The sequence below is a fragment of the Musca vetustissima genome, unplaced genomic scaffold (genome assembly GCF_032173495.1).
Source record: "Musca vetustissima isolate MV318-11 ecotype Yass unplaced genomic scaffold, APGP_CSIRO_Mvet_v1 utg6656, whole genome shotgun sequence".
NCBI classification, from domain to species: Eukaryota; Metazoa; Arthropoda; class Insecta; order Diptera; family Muscidae; genus Musca; species Musca vetustissima.
In genome coordinates, this window is record NW_026886280.1 from 20,602 (window position 1) to 41,843 (window position 21,242).

The window sequence follows — 21,242 nt, forward strand, 5'->3', positions numbered from 1 at the left end:
TCTCTTCCTTGTCAAATGTCGATAACAATATGCTGCATTATCGGTATCGCTTTTATAATTTATTTTTAAGTTTGTTGGTATGTTATTAATATGCAACATCTCCAATGTTAACCTTCTGTTGTAATTGTTCTCTGACTGTAATACGCGTATGTTGTCAAGGTTTGGTATATGATTATTAAGTTTACAGTGTTCTGCAAGAGCGGTTTTTTGATTGATGTTATGGTTCCTTAATTTTATGTCTGATTTGTGTCCGGATAATCTTGTTTTAAGTTTTTTTTTTTCGTGGTACCCACATACATTTTTCCACATTTTTCATCTTTCGATCCATCACATTCAATACGGTATATAACGTTATGTCTATCAGTAATAGGAATTTTACTTTTAGTATTAGTAAATAAGCATTTGAGTGTATTGTTTGTCCTAGTTGCTATCTGCAATTTATCTTTGTCATATAGACCAGAGTTTTGGAATCTTTCAGATATCCCCGGAATATAAATCATTGATTTGTAATGTTTTTCTGTTTTCTCCTTTGTCTTTGTCATGCTATAATTGGTTAATAAATTTTCTATTATTCCTTTTGGGAAACAGTTTTTTTTTTTGTCAGTATTTTTCATATTTTATTTTTATTCTTTTCATTATTTTATTCTTTTTGATTGGTACCAAAAACCTACCGCCTCTGGTCACATATTAAATTTCTACTCAAAACACCCTAAACAAATGATTACACAGTGACACATTTTTCAACTTTAAAATCTTGAACCAATCGAGACCCCCAAAATCTTGAAGCTTGTGATAGTGGAAAAAAATCCCTAGCTGGGTTTTGCATTATTAGCTAAGGTTTTCTTTTAAATTAATTTTTTAAATATTCGACTGGAGGTGGATTTTAACACAATTTTCGAATAATACGTACTTATTATTGAGTCTATATCTCGTGAACTATTCGAAATATTGCTTTTCTCTCTTAAACAATATTCTTCCTCTTAATTAGATCTAAAAATTTTTTCGTGAGATAAAATCAATAAAACATCACCATCATACTGAAAATAGCACAACTGCAAAAAAATTTAAACTCGACATACTTTTTCCATGTTTTTTTCACACTTATTTCAGAAACTGCTACTGACTCGACCAAACAATATATGACAAGAAGATAGCCAATAGCAAATCAAACAACTCTTCTTAAAACCCCGATATCATTGGTTGACTCCTTCACATAGTACGCTGTGGCAAATCGGTGCAAATCGGAAGATATATAGGGACTTTGGTACACCATTTACATGAAATCGGACGAAAATATATATGGTAGCTATGTCTAAATCGGAACCGTGTTTTCCAAATTTCAATAGGGTTCGTCCTTGCGCCAAATAGACTAGCTGTGCCAAATTTCATCCAGAAGATAGCCAATAGCAAATCAAACAACTCTTCTTAAAACCCCGATATCATTGGTTGACTCCTTCACATAGTACGCTGTGGCAAATCGGTGCAAATCGGAAGATATATAGGGACTTTGGTACACCATTTACATGAAATCGGACGAAAATATATATGGTAGCTATGTCTAAATCGAAACCGTGTTTTCCAAATTTCAATAGGGTTCGTCCTTGCGCCAAATAGACTAGATGTGCCAAATTTCATCCAATTGGGATCATAAATGCGACCTGTACTTTGTTTACAATTTAACATGGACAGACAGACAGACGGACGACATGTCTTCGAAAAAAACCAAAGGGCCCAAACATTTTAATTTTTACTTTAATTTTGTACCTATTTATTGAAAAAGCATAGCAATTTTTATTTCTATAAACATACAATTGGGAGTGATTTTTTTTGGTTCATTTTGATGAATTTGTGAGGCTATAACTATGTGAAGGAGTCAACCAATGATATCGGGGTTTTAAAAAGAATTGTTTGATTTGCTATTGGCTATCTTCTTGTCATATATTGTTTGGTCGAGTCAGTAGCAGTTTCTGAAATAAGTGTGAAAAAACATGGAAAAAGTATGTCGAAATTTTAATTTTTTTTGCAGTTGTGCTATTTTCAGTATGATGGTGATGTTTTATTGATTTTATCTCAAGAACAAATTTTTAGTTCTAATTAAGAGGAAGAATATTGCTTAAAAGAGAAAAGCAATATTTCGAATAGTTCACGAAATACAGACTCAATAATAAGTACGTATTATTCGAAAATTGTTAAAATCCACCTCCAGTCGAATATTTAAAAAATTAATTTAAAAGAAAACCTTAGCTAATAATGCAAAACCCAGCTAGGGATTTTCTTCCACCATCACAAGCTTCAAGATTTTGGGGGTCTCGATTGGTTCAAGATTTTAGTGCTGCACAGTGTTATTAACACAGGAAGAAATCTTATAAACAGAATATTAATTATCAGCGACAATAAGTTCCATGAAAAGAATAAAATACGAAAAATACTGACCAAAAAAAACTGTTTCCCAAAAGGAATAATAGAAAGTTTATTAACCAATTATAGCATGACAAAGACAAAGGAGAAAACAGAAAAACATTACAAATCAATGATTTATATTCCGGGAATATCTGAAAGATTCCAAAACTCTGGTCTATATGACAAAGATAAATTGCAGATAGCAACTAGGACAAACAATACACTCAAATGCTTATTTACTAATACTAAAAGTAAAATTCCTATTACTGATAGACATAACGTTATATACCGTATTGAATGTGATGGATCGAAAGATGAAAAATGTGGAAAAATGTATGTGGGTACCACGAAAAACAAACTTTAAACAGTATTATCCGGACACAAATCAGACATAAAATTAAGGAACCATAACAACAATCAAAAAACCGCTCTTGCAGAACACTGTAAACTTAATAATCACATATCAAACTTTGACAACATACGCGTATTACAGACAGAGAACAATTACATAACACAATTACATTACATTTACATAAAATCGGACAAACTATATATGGGAGCTAAATCTAAATTTGAACCGATTTTCACGAAACTTAGCACACATCATTCTGGATCTACTTCAGTACTCTTTGCCAAATTTCGTGCAACTCGAAAGATATATAGGGACTTTGGTACACCATTTACATTAAATCCGACGAAACTATATATGGGAGCTATATCTAAATCTGAACCGATTTTCACGAAACTTAGCACCCATCATTCTAGACCTAATTCATTACGCGTGCCAAATTTCGTACAAATCGAAAGATATATGGGGACTTTGGTGCCTCATTTACATTAAATCGGACGAAAATATATATGGGACCTATATATAAATCTGAACCGATTTTCTCGAAACTTAACACACATCATTCTAGACCTAATTCATTACGCTGTGCCAAATTTCGTGCAAATCGAAAGATATATAGGGACTTTGGTATACCATTTACCTTAAATCGGACGAAAATATATGTGGAAGCTATATATAAATCTGAACCGATTTTCAGGAAACTTAACACACATCATTCTAGACCTAATTCATTACGCTGTGCTAAAATTCGGCAAATCGAAAGATATATAGGGACTTTGGTACACCATTTACCTTAAATCGGAAGAAAAAATATATGGGAGCTATATCTAAATCTGAACCTATTTTCTCGAAACTTAACACTTATCATTCTAGGCTTAATTCAGTACGCTGTGCCAAATTTCGTGCAAATCGAATGATTTTCAGAGACTTTAGTGCACCATTTACCTTAAATCGGACGAATATATATATATATATATATATATGGGAGCTATATCTAAATCTGAACCGATTTTTCCCATTTTTCAATAGGGTTCGTCCTTGTGCCAATTAAGTAACCTGTCCTAAATTTCACCCAAATCGGATCATAAATGCGACCTGTACTTTGTTAACAAAAATGCATGGACGGACGGACATGCGTAAATCGACTTAGAAAGTGATTCTATGCATATTCTCAAAAGGAACCATGGATCTATCGCGATTATTTTTGCCTGTTACAAACATATGCACAAAGACATAATACCTTGTACCACACAGTGGTGAAGGGTATAAAAATGAATTGCTGTTCGTTAGTCTCGCTAAAACTCGATAACGACTGATCGAATTTTTCTTATCTTAGTCTTGAAATGTTCGTGGAGCTCCAGGAAAGGTTTAAAAGGTGAAAAAAAAACTCGAAAACCGCGAAAAATTTGCAAACCAATATAATGAAGCATATTTGCATTTCCACGAATTTAGTATCGAGCTATTTTGATTGCACCACGTGATAGACGTTATTTTGAGATATTTTGGGATAAAATTGCTGGTGGATCATTCCATAAAGCCTTCATTTGTCAATTATTGAAAATGTTCAAAATATTTTATTTATTTTATTTTTTCAATTGGATTGAAACTATTTTATCTGAGAATACAAACAAATAATTGCTAAGTATATTATTGAATGTACATGCGATCATTGTATGTACATGTTGTCCATAAAATTCACGTAAATTTTGGGACATCCGCAAGGATGAAAATCAGAAGGCATTCTGAATTGAGTTGTGATTCTAACATCTACGACCTAGATTATTTTTTTGAAAATAATAATAATAGTTCCATAGGACCACGTTGTTCCTTAAAGTACATAAAATGTTGCTACGCCGCGGAAAATATCAAATCAGGTGGTATAATTATATGGTGGTTATATACATAATCGTTGGTCAATATCTATGAGTTTATAAACACAACATCTCGCATATATTCGATGCCGAAAATGTGTATCACGGAGAAAACTAATAAACGAGAATATTTTCTTTGCAAAATAATCTCATTATCCTCTGATAAATGTGCTCTGATAAATACCAAGGCATTAGAAAGATCTGTACATTCCACCTTATTTGGAGGGTGTAAATATTGCCAGGCAAGACAACGTTTGCCGGACCCGCTAGTAAATATATATTTTTGATAAGCGTAAAATTCTATAAATGTCCTGTCTGTTGTAATCACTCTAGACTCTAATCGAAACGAGATAGATCGCCAAAAGTTTGCATTTAGTTGTCTTTTGTCTGCAGGCAGCTCATGTACGATGATGAGCTATATAGGTCCACGTTTAGGCATAGCTATCATATAAGGGTACTCCCCAAATTTCGGTATTTAGGGGTTTTACGCGGGTTTTTCAACCGAAATTTGGTACATTGGGTTCTTATTGGGTACTAAATTTCTCCATTAAAACTTTAGATCCAATTTTTGATACACCCAAATAACGGTACCCAATTTTCAATATTTTATGGGTTTTGAGCGCGATTTTCTACCGAAGTAGTTGCAATTTAACACTTTGAGTTTTTATTAGCAAATCTCTCCCCTAAAAATATAAATATAGGTCAATTTTTTCGAGTAGCCCCCCCCCCCCCCTTATTTCAGTCCTAAATTGATTTCATATTGAACAGGAAACTTCCATCCCCACCTCCCGAGATAAAATCCTGTGTGCGTTGGTGATGGCCACATATAATTTGGCCTTCTACATTGCAGTATTTTGGAGATTTTATACACATGTTCCATCCTACCATGCGTCGTTAATATCGGTCCCCGTTTTGGGGTTTTACGATTTTAGGAATAATATCCATTAAAAATTGCTGAAATTTGTATTTGGTGTACAATTGATAGTATAGGTATAATTGTTGGTATGTTCCCTATATTTTCATTTCAAATAACTATCAGTATACTTATGGTGGAGGGTATCCAAAGTTCGGTCCCACCGAACATAACGCTTTTTTCATTTGTATTATAATTCCCTCGTGTCTCAGTTGAAACAAAGAACACAATTTACTTTTTTATGTTTTTAAAATGATTTTATTTATTTTTTATTGATTGTAAAAAATTATCCGTAGCAAGAAATCTCTAAGCGATTAGCATTACCGATAATCTTCGTCAGACTTAAACAAAGACTTTGTAATCGCTGCTACTGCAACGAATGGGGTTGACTGCAAACAAGGTCTAATAAAATCGCGCAGCTATACAACCGGTCAGTCGGCATTGCAATCAAAACAAAAAAATCTCCCAGTTCGAATAAAACATTCAGCTAAAAATCAAGTGCGTTTAGAATACATAAAAACAAAAGCATGGAAATATTTGCAAACCGAGAAATTGAAACAGATTTGAATTTATTGCAAAAATGGTTTGAGGCTAATGAAAACTTACCCGAGAAAATAGGTGGGGAAATAATTTAAAAAGTAAAACATTTTTTTTATATTATTACAAATAATTTTTAGATCGCATATTTCTGGCTCGTTTCTATTACCGCTCCGATAAAAATATCGAAGAGACCAAAAAACTTTTACTTGGCCACTATGCCATTCGTAAGAAAAATCCAAATATTTTCTTTGCCCGTGATCCCGATAGCCAACATGCTTTAAACACGGCGGAATTTGTGTGAGTATTTTTTAGGGGAAGGATCAGAAAATTTTTGTGAAATGAGAAATTTGTGTTTTATAGACATTTTGTAACCCTGCCTGGCCTAACACCGGACAAAAATCAAGTTAAGCTGATAAAATTAAAAAATGCCGATCCAAATAAGGTAATTTTTTATTAGTATCAAGATTTAACACACGGAACCAAGTGACATTAACATCTCACGCATTTATCGATTATTTAGCTCTCTAAGCAATTTTTTTATTTCTCTCTACTAATTTTTTCCTCTCCTCTATCTTTTAGGTCCACTTTGTCGAGGATATGAAAAGTCTCATTATGGCCCATGATGGTGCATTTTGCGAAGCCGATATGATCGTCAATGATGTTCCATATTTCGCGGAAAATTTAATACAAATTGTGGATATGGATGGATTTACCATGAAACACATGACCCATCTCTCACTGCCGGCATTATTGGTATTTCTGAGATATATGCAAAAATATTGTCCGATCAAATTTAAAACTATACATTTGATAAATTGTCCGGCATATGTGAATAATATGTTTGCTATGGTGAAACCATTTATGAAAAAGGAAACGATAGATAAGGTGAGAATAAAATATTAATACAAAATAAACAACCATCAGATATTCGTGGAAATGTATACCAAAATAGAGTTATTTTTATAAATCGGGATAAACTGAATAATATCACTCATTTTGTATTTTTCATTTTTTTTATTAAATAGATACAATTCCATGTCCGCAGTATTGAAAACCTCTTCGAATCTGTACCCAAGGAAATGTTACCATCGGAATATGGTGGAAATTCAAGTTCAATTGATGATTTATCCGAAGAGATGTTAAATTCATTACGAAGCAAAAGGTAAAGTTATTAGTAAAAAAAACCAGTAAGGAAATAGTAAAGTTAGACTGGGCTGACTATATGATACTCTTCACACTTTGGGTATATTCTACATAGCCTCCTAACAGACGTCGCCTTTTCGAAAGAACATTGACATGAAATTTAACGAAAGATATATAAGAACTTTGGTGCACCATTTGCATAAAATGGGACCAATATATATATATATATATATGGGAGCTATATCCAAATTTGAACTGATTGTCACGAAACTTAGCATGAGCCATTGCAGACTCAAATCAGTGGCGCTATGCTATATTTCGTGCTAATCGAAAGATACATAGGGACGTTGGTGCACCATTTGTCTTAAATCGGAAATAAATAAAAGGGAGCTATATCTAAATATGAACCAATTTTCACGAAACTTAGCACACATCATTTTAGTACGCTGTCCTACAAATCCAAAGATATTTAGGGACTTTGGTGCACCATTTACCTTAAATCGGACGAAAATTTATATGTGAGCTATATCTAAATCTGACCTGATGTTTCCCAATTTCAATAGGGTTTAAGCTGAGCTGTGCCTAATTTCATCCAATTCGAATCATGAATGCGACCTGTACTTTGGAAGAAAAATAATTTACCAAAATTTGTTGTTGTTGTTTTGTTATTGTTTTTTGTAATTCAAGAGAAGTCCTTATTTTTGTTGGCGGGCATGATAACTCCTCACTGGAACATCGGATTCCGAAAATTCCAACGGTGTTAGAAAGAGTACATGTCTGGCTCTCGTATGAACTAGGATTATTGACTTCGCTCTAAAATTAACAAAATGGCGGACCTTTGAAAAAAGATTTTTGGAAAATCGCCGATTTTTTACCACAAACCAAGTTAAAAAATACGGAAGACTTCACCGATTGGCTTTATCCTAGTTCATACGATAGCTATACACTCACAGAGAAACGTGTAAAAATTTGGAATCGATTAGGTTATTAGTTTTTGAGTTATCGTGCCCGCCATTCGCAAATGAGAAAAACACGTTTAAAGTTTGAGAATCCCTTTAGCCGTCATTTGATGCTGACACAATAAATCGGCTATATTTTCAAGAGTTCTTGAGATTTACACTTGAAATTTTGTAGGGACATTCTTGAATTAGTGTAGATTCGAATTAAATCAAAAATTTTTTGACCTCGAGAATGGGGGGTCCCCTTAAACAGATTTCCTTGATCGTGGGTTGTGTTGTTATGTTCTATTCTATAGATCGTCTCGAAAAAACAAAAATAGGTTTACGGTCAACTTCAACCCAATATTATTATCTGATCATCATCGAAAATTATAAGCGTTGTCCTTGACCCTGCCGTTATCAGCGCTATATTTTCGCCCTCTAGTGTGATAATGGGTTACTAAATAATAATTCAATACTTAAGCACTTGTAAATTTTTAGGTGTAACTCTCACATCCGAGTACATACGACAACATAATTGGTATCAATTTATAGGTCAACCATTGCTCTTGGATATACTATCAACTTCTCGGGTCCATGTCCTTGAGGGGTAAATCTATACGCCATAGAATACAATTTTTGTCATTTTTCACACAAAAGTCAGTATCCATTTGACCCGCTAAATATTGACCGATCTTTATAAAAACAAGCATGCGTATTCTTTGGCCCGAATCCTTCTCCATGTAAAAATTCGAGATGTTTGGGTCATAATTTCGGCCTCTGGAGCGAACAGAAAACCCAAGAAAAATCAGGTATTTGGCCCATTTTATCCCCTAAATAGTAACCTATCTTTACCAAAAACAATAGGGGTCTTCATTGACCAAAACCCATCCTACATGCAAAATTTCTTAATGATTGGTCCATAACTGTGGCCTGTATCGTGTTTACAAATTATAATGGACAGACGGACACACATGTCTAGATCGACTCAGCTAGTCGAGATATGACGATCGGTATAAAGGTGGGTCTAGGACCAATGCGTTACAAACTCTTGGGGCTGCACAAAACTATAATACCCTGACAACATAGTTGTGTAGGGTATAACAACATTTACTAGGACTTTTAGTTTTACTTTTAAACACTAAATATTTGTGTACACATGTATACATACTTCTGCGTTTAACTGTATATAAAGTCCATACCAAATATACCTAACAAATTCCCGCTAAGAGGTCATCTAATCCATAGAAATATTCTGAAGACATGTGAACTTAGAAATCCGAAATATTATTAAAAATTCAATTTCAAAAATTAGTAGTCCATATATATATAAGGACTACTAATTTTACTAATTTGTGCGGCTCCAAGTCACTGGTTGTAGGACTGGTTTTGGTCAATTAATACCCCTATTGTTTTTGATAATGATCACGAAAGTGTGAAATTTCGCGATGTTCGGATCATAATTGTGTCCTCTAAAGCGACCAGAAAAACAGTTAAAAATATTTCCGGTCCGTTTCATCCCCTAAAAACTAAAAGATCATTAACAAAAACAACCATGGAATAAGCATGACTGTTTTGGTGAAGATCGGTCAATATTTAGCGGGTCAAATGGACCCCGACTTTTGTGGGAAAAAGTTAAAAAAATTGCATGCTATGTCGTATATATTTACTACTGAAGGGCATTTACCCTAGAATTTGATATTATATCCAAGAGGAATGCTTGACCTTTAAATGTCTATGTATTCTTATATTATTTAATATTATCATTGCCACACTAGAGAGCGAAAATGTACCGCGGATGACTAGGAAATTGTTTAAGAGTTTTAGATTATGGTCAAGGTCTATGCATATAATTTTCGATGATGATCAGATGATATTTCATAAATGGAGGGTAGGGAGATTTGACACCCAATGAGAAACAGGTTATAGCCAATTCGTTTAAAAAACGTAACAAAATACCTAATTATGGGGAGTACCGTTATATGCGGACTATATTCAAAAGTGAGCTAATATTGATAATTTGTTGGTAGAAATTTTTGCTATTCCATGAAAATTCACAAAATACTAAATTATAGCACATTCGGTTGCAACACATAGCCAAAACGGGGAGGACCATTATATAGGGGGCTTTTCTAAAAAGAAAAACCAGTAAGAAAAGTAGTAAAGTCGGACTGGGCCGACTATATGATAACCTTCGCCACTTTGGGTATATTCTACATATGTATCCTAACAGACATCGCGTTTTTGAAGGAACATTCACATGAAATTGAACAGATTTAAATATGTCATATTTATGTATATCTAAACCGACTATCAATCCATACACATGTCATTCTGCAAGTTATGCTAAATTTTGCAAATCGATTTAAAGCAAACATGACACACATTATTTGGTATGCTGCACGGTTCAATTCAATTCAATCAGACATCCATTGATTACTCGGTTTACAATTAACATTAAGAGGTCGAAATTATATGTGGAAGCTATGCTAAATCTATATCTGAACCGATTTCCGGGAAACTGCCAAATTTCGTGGAAATCGAAAGATATATATGGACTTTGGTACACCATTTACCTTAAATCGGACGAAGATATATATGAGAGCTATATCTAAATCTGAACCAATTTTCACGAAACTTAACACACACCATTCTAGACTTAATTCAGTACGCTATGCCAAATTTCGTGGAAATCAAAAGATATATAGGGACTTTGGTGCACCATTTACCTTAAATCGGACGAAGATATATATGGGAGCTATATCTAAATCTGAACCGATTTTCACGAAACTTAGCACACATCATTCTAGACTTAATTCAGTAGGCTATGCCAAATTTCGTGGAAATCGAAAGATATATATGGACTTAGGTACACCATTTACCTTAAATCGGGTGAATCTATATATGGGAGCTATATCTAAATTTAAACCGATTTTTCCCAATTTCAATAGAGTTTGTCCTTGGGTCAAACAAATGAGGTGTGTCAAATTTCATCCAATTAGGATCATAAAAGCGACCTGTACTTTGTTTACAATCTAACATGGATAGACGGACGGACGGACATACATAAATCGACTCAGAAAGTGATTCTATGCATATTCTCAAAAGGAACCATTTCTAGATGTTGAAAACGGATTAACAAATTTTAATGCACACTCACCATTCTAGACTTTATTCAGTACGCTGTGCCAAATTTCGTGGAAATCGAAAGATATATAGGGACTTTGGTGCACCATTTACCTTAAATCGGGCGTATCTATATATGGGAACTATATCTAAATCTGAACCGATTTTCACGAAACTTTGCACACATCATTCCAGACTTAATTCAGTACGCTATACCAAATTTCGTAGAAATCGAAAGATATATAGGGACTTTGGTGCACCACTTACCTTAAATCGGGCGAATCTATATATGGGAGCTATATCTAAATTTGAACCAATTTTTCCCAATTTCAATAGGGTTCGTCCTTGGGCCATCCAAAAGAGCTGTGTCAAATTTCATCCAATTCGGATTATAAATGCGACCTGTACTTTGTTTACAATTTAACATGGATAGACGGACGGACATGCATAAATCGACTCAGAAAGGGATTCTATGCAAATTCTCAAAAGGAACCATTTCTAGATGTTGAAAACGGATTGATAAATTTAATACACACTCCACCTTGAAGTTGAGGGTATAGAAATTAAACTTGGAGGCCTGTTAGTGTATGAATCTAATCTGAAATCTACGCTTAATATATATAACCTATGTAATCTAAGATTTGTAATCACAGAAAATCCTGCTAAAAATCGAATGTTCGAGATCTTTAAGGTCTGCTATTTTATTGGCATCTTTTCTATTTTATACACATCTATTAATTAATTTTTTTTTTTCGTTTTTTTACAGGAACTATCTTATCGATCCAAATTACTGGAAAATTACGGATGAATCTAAATAGGCTCCCTGTATTTTTATCTTAACTTTTTAAAATGGTAAATAAAATGTTTTTAAATGTTTAAAAACCATATTTTTTTATTTTATTTACTTTTAAAACACTGTGCTGCTTTAGTGTAATTTATGATCCACTCCAAATTTTGGCTATCATCCTCTTAGGTTGGCACTTATCACACAACTGGTGGCTAATAACTTTCACAAATATCGATAATACCAAAAAAATAATTCATGTCTGCAAATCCGCCAAAACAAAAACCCATTTTAGTTTAATTATTGAATACAAATCGTAATGTGTTATAGGAAACAATTAATTCAAATAAAATAATAAAGTCACTTATTTTTATTAATATTTATAAAAAAACAAAAACTAAATAAAATGTTTATCTATGGAAATGCTGAAGAAGAAAAGGCCGTAGATGGTCTCCAGCAATGGTTTGAAGAAAATAAAAAATTGCCAAATAAAATTGGTAAGTAAAAGCAAAACAGTGTTTAGAAAAAAAAAAATGGATTGGACACCCGGCAAACTACAGAAAAAGGCTATACAAAAACGTAGATGTCTACAAAATGGTCTTCGGAGGGACAATACGCATAAAACAAAAACAATACAGAAATGTGGACTGATATATACGATTTTCAATACCAAACATCCCATGAGTAGGAGCAATGGATACGCAAAAATGTTCCGATGTGTTTCGTGATTACAACGACCCGAAAATATGTATATACACTGCGAATATTTCAAGATCGTGCACACGAATAAAAATTGTACACAATTTAATAATTGCAGAGAAAATGTTTGCGATTTTCTGAATTGTATAAGGTCATGTTTACTTTTAGTGGCCAAATGAAATGTCTATAGACCAAACGATAACTGATAAGTAGTAGTTTAGATAACGATAAGTATTAAACCAATTTGATTGAATCTAATAATGTAGATGACATTATTAAATAGCACTGTGGAAAAAATTAGACTCGTTTTCGGAATAAAAAGATATGTCATGGAAAATATTTTAGAGGTTATATCAAATATATATTTACTTAAATAAACTTATTAATCAATAAAACGAACTTTCGTTAAATACCCAATTTAAAACCAGTAACAGACGTTGAAGGACCATAAACACGAAAACGGATCCATAAACATGTAATTCTGCAACCTATACTAAATTTTTCATTTGGTCAGATATAGAGTTGCTATAGATATAGTATATATATATATATATATAACGTGAAGCGATTTCAATGAGATTTGTCAGAGATGAACTTATTTAAACTACAGTTCATTGTACCAAATTGGAGCTATATCTAAATCAGAACCGATTTTCACGACACCTAACACACACCATTCTAGACCTAATTCACTACGCTATACCAAATTTCGTGCAAATCGAAAGATATATAGGGACTGTGGTACAACATTTACATGAAATCGGACGAAAATATATGTGGGAGGTATATCTAAATCTGGACCGATTTTCAGCAAACTTAACACACTTCATTCTAGACCTAATTCATTAAGCTGTGCCAAATTTCGTGAAAATCGAAAGATATATAGGGACTCTGGTACACCATTTTCATTAAATCGGACGAAAATATATATGGGAGGTATATCTAAATCTGGACCGATTTATAGAAAACTTAACACACATCTTTCTTGACCTAATTCAGTACGCTGTGCCAAATTTCGTGCAAATCGAAAGATGTATAGGGACTTTGGTACACCATTTATATTAAATCGGACGAAAATATATATGGGAGCTATATCTAAATCTGGGCCGATTTATAGGAAACTTAACACACATCTTTCTTGACCTAATTCAGTACGCTGTGCCAAATTTCGTGCAAATCGAAAGATGTATAGGGACTTTGGTACACCATTTACATTAAATCGGACGAAAATATATATGGGAGCTATATCTAACTATCGACCGATTTTCATGAAACTTACCACACATCATTGTGGACCTAATTCAGTACTCTATGCCAAGTTTCGTGCAAATCTACACACATTATTATAGACGCTATGCCAAATTTCGTGTAAATTGAAAGATATATAGGGACGTTGGTACACCATTTACATAAAATCGGACGAAACTATATATGGAGCTATATCTAAATCTGAACCGATTTTCACGAAACTTAGCACACATCAATCTAGACTTAATTGCGTACGATGTGCTAAATTTTGTGCATATCGAAAGATATATAGGGACTTTGGTGCACTATTTACATAAAATCGGACGAAAATATATATGGGAGCTATATCCAAAGCTGAAACGATTTTCCTGAAACTTACCATACATCATTCTAGATTTCATGCAGTACACTATGCCAAATTCCGTGCAATCGAAAGATATTAGGAAACTTTGGTGCCCCATTTACCTTAAATCGGACGAAAATATATATGGGAGCTATATCTAAATCTGAACCGATTTTTCCCAAATTCAATAGTGTTCGTCCTTGGGCCAAATAAGTGACCTATGCCAAATTTCATCCAATTCGGATTATAAATGCGACCTGTACTTTGTTTACAATTTAACATGGACAGACAGACGGACAGACGGACGGACCGACGGACGGACATGCATAAATCGACATAGAAAGTGATTCTATGCATATTCTCAAAAGGAACCATGTGACTATCTCGTTTCCTTTTGCCTGTTACAAACATATGCACAAAGACATAATACCCTGTACCACAGAGTGGTGAAGGGTATAAAAATCGTATCATGTTTGTAGAATTTTGAACTGTACCGTGATAATTTTCGGTAGAAAGCTTTACCATAGACATATGAATGAATATACACGAAAATGCTCTCACCATTAATTGATTTCCTGATTTCCTTTTTAAATCGAATTTATAAACTTTTTAAAATAGAAAACAATAAAAATAGTTAGATATATACAAAACCTATAACGTAGTATTAAAATATTAAATATAGTCTTTCTACTTTGGCCACAAATTGGATTTGGATATCTTCACTAGCTCTACCCAATTTGTACTCAAAATACCAGTGAATTCGGTTGAAAATCGTTCCAAAAATCCTCAAAATACCGAATATTAGTGGTCACCTTTATATGGGGACTATACATCGTAGGATAATAACACCAAACATCGTAGGATAATAACAATGTATGCGCAAAATTTCAAAGCTCTATATTAAATATTGCGAGCTCTCTAGTGATTTTAACAGAGATACGGACATACATAAATCGGCATAGAAACTTATTTGGATCACAGATGGGCCTTCGGGTATAAAAATGCACCAATGTCCCATCATCAGACCAAAATGCAAAATTATTATTTATTTTCATACTAGCGCATTTTTGACGTGAAATAGCAAATTGCGAAAGCTTTATATAACATTGTTTGCAGGTTATTTTTTGCATGTCATGTCAGCTCAATAATATCTTTTTGCAAAACACATCCTGAGAGACAAACCAGTAAGGAAAGTAGTCGGACGGGCCGACTATATGATGTAGCATACAACGTATATTTTATTATGAAGTAGGTCTTGCAGGCATTTTTGTTATAGTCAGAGCAAGTTAACCACCGGCCTTATCACTCGTCGTAATGGGATGGGTTCGGAACTTCAATGCCTTCACTTCAGCTACAAACTAAACTATTTTAATATTCGTGTTCAATAGAAGGAGGAAGAGATAGAATATAGATAATTTGAAATTTTACATCACACGGTGTCATAGTTAGAATGGACTTTTTGGCGTTTCCGTCCATTTGCCTTCCCTCCTGATCACAGAACTTTTCTATGCGGTAATAAAATCTGTCTCTGTGATTCCCCAATGTTGATGTAACCTTCCTACCCTACCTTGCTATGGAATCAAACTAAAGCGAATTTACTCAGAATCAAACATCATAAATTTATTATAAAATAATTCTACCATTGTCCTTATTCTGCCATTATCCTTATATAACTAAATTTAAATATCATCTATCAAAATCCACATAAATAGCAAAGATAAAAATAATGACATATATGCCAATTTATCCTGTGGTCTTACTGATAATAATTGTAATTCGTAATAATAATTATAAATGTAGAAAATGGTAAGGAATAGATTCTTGAAATATATACGAAACTAATACCCACCCTAATGTACGGTACATACAGAAGATACAATACAAAGCAAACAAAAATAAGTAATAATTTTACTCACATTAACCATCAATATGAAATGTTAAATTAATCGCAATGTTATCACTTACAGTTTATAATCTTGCTTGTTCCTCCGACGAAAGGCCTTTCGATGCGAGTAGCTGTAAACGAGTAGTGTGTGTCTGATTGGATGTGAGTTACATTCTCTTAGTGCTGTAATCTTTGTTTAACATTGATAATGTTGCTAGTCGTCTGGCAACAAATAACCTACAATACGCTTATCATTAGATTGTTGGGCATACTAAGATACATAACATTATCAACATTTAGCCAAGATCACAACCCATTATTTTTTTTTATAAAAAAGTGCATTAAGTGTATGTAGGTCACTGATATATATTTGTGACTGCAATTATGTAGCTTATCTGTGATCTTGCTAATGTTAACAGATCTTAATAGAGAATAAATATAAAAGGTACAAAACAGCCAGTAAGGAAAGTAGTAAAGTCGGGCTGGGCCGACTATATGATACCCTTCACCACTTTGGGTATATTTTACATATATGTAAATTCAAAATTTCAAGTCAATACTAGAAACGTGAGGAGTTTGGTTTACTATTTACATAAAATCGAAAGAAAATAAATATGGAAGCCATATCTAAATCTGAACCGAGGTTCAAGACATTTTACACACATCATTCTAGACTCAATACAGTACGTGGAGGGACTCTGGTGAACTATTTACATTAAATCGGTCGAAAATATATATGGGAGCTATATCAAAATCTGAACCGATTTTCAAGAAACTTAACACTCATCATTCTAGACTTAATTCAGTTCGCTATGCCAAATTTCGTGCATATCGAAAGATATATAGGGACTTTGGTACACAATTTACATTAACTCGGACGAAAATATATATGGAAGCTACATCTATATCTGAATCGATTTTTCCCAATTTCAATAGGGTTCGTCCTTGGGCCAAACAAATGAGCTGTGCCAAATTACATTCAATTTGGAACTAAATGCGATATGTCCTTTTTTACAATTTAACATGGACAGACGGACGGACAGCCGGACATGCATAAATCGTTTCAGATAGTGATTCTATGCATATTCGCAAAAGGAAACCTCGTTTCCTTTTGCCTGTTACGAACATATGCACAAAGACATAATACCCTGTACCACAATGTGGTGAAGGGTATAACTAAGAGAACTTATGAGGATTTGTGGCGAAATCCGTAACTATAGTCTTCTCTGCCTTTCCCGAAAGTAATCAATGTGACAATAACCCACTTTAAAAATAAAAATCTTGTTGTTTTTATCTTTTAAAACAACAAAAAGGGGATTAAGCTGGCTTACCTAAAAAAATAAAAATATTTTTTATCGTTATCGTTTTATTTTTTATATAGGCGTGGATTTTTTAATAATAATTTTTCATAGTCCAATTATAGGCGTGGATTTTTTAAAAATAATTTTTCATAGTCCAATTATAGGTGTGGATTTTTTAAAAATAATTTTTATCGACCATATATGGGCAATATTGCCAATTTTTTAACATAGCTGAAGCGGAGGTTCACCCCTTTATAACTCGGGTATTACTTAAGCATATGAAAAAAAGTGAATAGTTTTGGGTTAATTGATCTGTCGTTGCAAACTGTTCATGATATGGACCTCCAAACTTTATTTTGGTGGAAGCTGTGTCTACTTTAATGTAAAAAATGTGTAAAAACAGGTTGAGGCGAACCAGTTTTTATATGTTCTCTATCGATTTGTGATTAAGCCACTCATTTCACGGTCTTCGTGTCAAAGTAAAACTAGAAGCCAACAAAATGGGGACTACGCCCCTTATGTATCATTTTTCAAAATTTTAACTGCATCTACCTTTAAATGATGCTGACATTTTGAAGCTCGATTTTGAGTGTTTTTTTTAATTTTACTTCTAGCTTTAATACGCTAACAGGAATTTCTAAAAATCGATTATAAGATTATTGTAGTCGCGAATCTGCGTAATTTGATTTGTATTTTGTGTATGTAGTATGCACAGCTTCAGAGTAATACTCATCCGAAGGTGCGAATTTTGTGCGATCAAATTTCTAAAAAACCTATTTTTCGGGCCAAATTTTTAGATCTGTCAACTGAATGATATGGGTACCCGCGATCAATAAGGTTTTTTACGTTTCGGATGATATAAAATCTTTTTCGTGAAAATCCATCTACTAGAACGGCGGGAACTGACCTTCCAAAAACATGAAATTTCGCAAAAAATGTTTTTGAAAATATCGCGGATTTATTTGCGTTTTCTGTGGATCACTTCCGCTTCAACAGATGACCTCTTACGGATTTTGATCTTTTTCAAAAAGAGAACTTTAAAAACTTCAGCCGAAAGAGAGATGTACCCAATTTATCTCAAAAATAGTGTGAGCTGGCACATCCATGGTTCTTAATGGACCACATTGAAATCGGTATAGATCGATGTACTTTTTTAAGGTGCACACCGAAATCGGATGCGCGTTAATGGTATACGGAGTTTTCGGAAATTATTCGCGTTTTACGTTTTTTTGGGTACTTCAATGTAACGTGCGGCACATCTTAGCCGTCAAATGAAAGTTCACAAAATATATATGGATTGGAAGATAAACTTCAGTACTGCCTGGAAACCGCATGCGCATCAAATGATTTTGAGAATTACGCGATTTAGACGCAATTTATCTCAAAAATAGTGTGAGCTGGCACATCCATGGTCTTAATGGACCACATTGAAATCGGTATAGATCGATGTATTTTTTAGGGTACACACCGAAATCGGATGCGCGTTAATGGCATATGGAGTTTTCGGAAATTATTCGCGTTTTACGATTTTTTGGGTACTTCAATGTAACGTGCGGCACATCTTAGCCGTCAAATGTAATTTCGCAAAATATATATGGATTGGAAGATAAACTTCAGTACTGCCTGGAAACCGCATGCGCATCAAATGATTTTGAGAATTACGCGATTTACACGCAATTTAAAATGTATATTTCATAATATTATTTATTTTAAGATTTATTCCTATTTATAGAATTCTAAGATTTATCGGAAGGGTCTTGATATAATATCTTGTTTTGTTGTCGGTTTGATTTAGAAACCGCTACACGGACTTGTGTGATTTTGATATCATTTGATTCACCATGGTGTTTAGATTATGTAGATATTTTTAAATTAATTTTTAGGTGTGTGTATGTCATTAATATAATGAAAATATTGATGTAATCTGCTATATTTTTTTTATTTTTCTCATATTTCGCGAATATGTGCAACTTTATCGTGATTATTATAATATATTCATATTCTTATTTTACGAAAGAAGATATATATATCAACGTTTTTGGTCAATATAATAAACGGCGTAATTTTAAGATTTTTTTCTTATGCCCAAAATTAAAACCTCGATAACTTTTGCGCGCATCAACCAAAAATTTGATCGCGAACGGTTTCGGAGTCAGAACATTTTTCTCTATATGTGTACCAAAAATCATTGATGTGCCACAAAAACAAAAAAGCTGATTTTTTGAAAATGGAATATTAAAAAATTGACAATATTGCCCATATATATTTTTTTCCATTTTCCATTTATAGGCATGGATATATACGACATTAAAGTAATATCAAACATCATCCTTATCGGGTATTGATACCGCAAAACAACTTACTAAACTATCGAAATCATTTTCAGATCGCACCTTACTATGGCGTCTTTATCAACGATCATCAAAAGACATAGAGGAAACTAAAAAATTACTGGAACTCTATTATACCTTGCGGCTTAAAAATCCAAAGATTTTCATCAAACGGGATCCAAGTGATGTCGATACTGATAATATGTATAAATATTTGTATGTATATAAGGGTTGTAATATATCATATATGTAAACAAATAATTTTGATTTGTTTTTTTTTAACAGGCACATTGCTCCACTGAGCCAATTGACACCCGAAAGTTATCACATCACCTGTATACACTTTCATAACTTGGACACTAAAATGGTGAGATTATTTTAATTGAATTATTTTTGGATCGCCATTATTTGTGGACAAATTCACCGATAATCTCATTTACCCTGTACCACAAAGTCCAACTATATTTAAAAGTGTCGACCAAATTTTTATATTTTCAGATACATTTCACGGAAGACATAAAAACCTATGTAATGATTGGTGATTGTCATTTTCTGCAACCGGATGTGATATTGGAAAATAACAATGGGCAACTTTCCAAGGGTGAAATTATTATCATCGATATGGAGGGCATTACCATGAAACATGTAGCCGCATTGTCTATGGGTACCTTGAGTGTTTTCTTCAAATATCTCTATCAGGCCTATCCGAATCGTATGCAAGCGGTACATATGATTAATTGTCCATCGTATATAAATAAAATTTTGGGCTTTTTAAGACCATTTATGAGCAAGGAATTATACGAGATGGTAAGTGAGAATATTTGGAGTCTTTTAAAATCGGTAAATATTCAGAAGATAACTCATATTTTACTAGATTAAATGTCACACCAACGGGCTGGAGAGTCTCTATGAAAGTATACCACGTGAAATTTTACCAAAGGAATATGGTGGCAATGCTGCTACCATGGCTGAGTTAAGTTCCGAATTTAGAAATAAAATTTTGGAAATTAAGTAAGTTTGGTAATCTGTGTGTTGTGTTATCCTTGACTGATATTCTTTACATTTTTAATTTGCAGATCACTTCTTATGGATCCGGAATACTGGACTGTACAGAAATCTTAGAAGTGGAGTAATGTAATAATATCTAAAATATTAAAATAAAAACTGAATTTAAAAATAAAATTAAAATCTTTAAACTATTTATGGCTAACGAATACTCTAATAAGTGCAATAGCATTGAATGAAGTAAAACCCAATGTGGCGGGTTCTGAATATTATTTTTATGGAACTAGTATTATTAGTATCTTCAAGAAAAATAATCTTAGTCATGGATCTTAGAATCAGAACTCAATTCTGAATGTCTCCAGATTTT

General features: G+C 33.2%; 2 protein-coding genes across 2 annotated transcripts; both read left to right on the top strand.

Annotated features, from left to right (window-relative positions):
• Positions 1-6,060: 6,060 nt before the first annotated feature.
• Positions 6,061-12,098, top strand: LOC133333799 (alpha-tocopherol transfer protein-like). Its single transcript, XM_061542088.1, has 6 exons — positions 6,061-6,151; positions 6,211-6,370; positions 6,434-6,515; positions 6,653-6,958; positions 7,099-7,235; positions 12,047-12,098. The coding sequence occupies exons 1-6, from the start codon at positions 6,061-6,063 to the stop codon at positions 12,096-12,098; spliced, it is 828 nt and encodes a 275-aa protein (XP_061398072.1).
• A 372-nt stretch (positions 12,099-12,470) lies between these two features.
• On the top strand, positions 12,471-20,992 carry LOC133333797 (alpha-tocopherol transfer protein-like). The gene is made up of 6 exons (XM_061542086.1): positions 12,471-12,561; positions 19,927-20,086; positions 20,156-20,237; positions 20,369-20,677; positions 20,745-20,881; positions 20,947-20,992. Exons 1-6 carry the CDS (start codon positions 12,471-12,473, stop codon positions 20,990-20,992), a joined length of 825 nt encoding a protein of 274 aa, XP_061398070.1.
• The last annotated feature ends 250 nt before the right edge of the window (positions 20,993-21,242 follow it).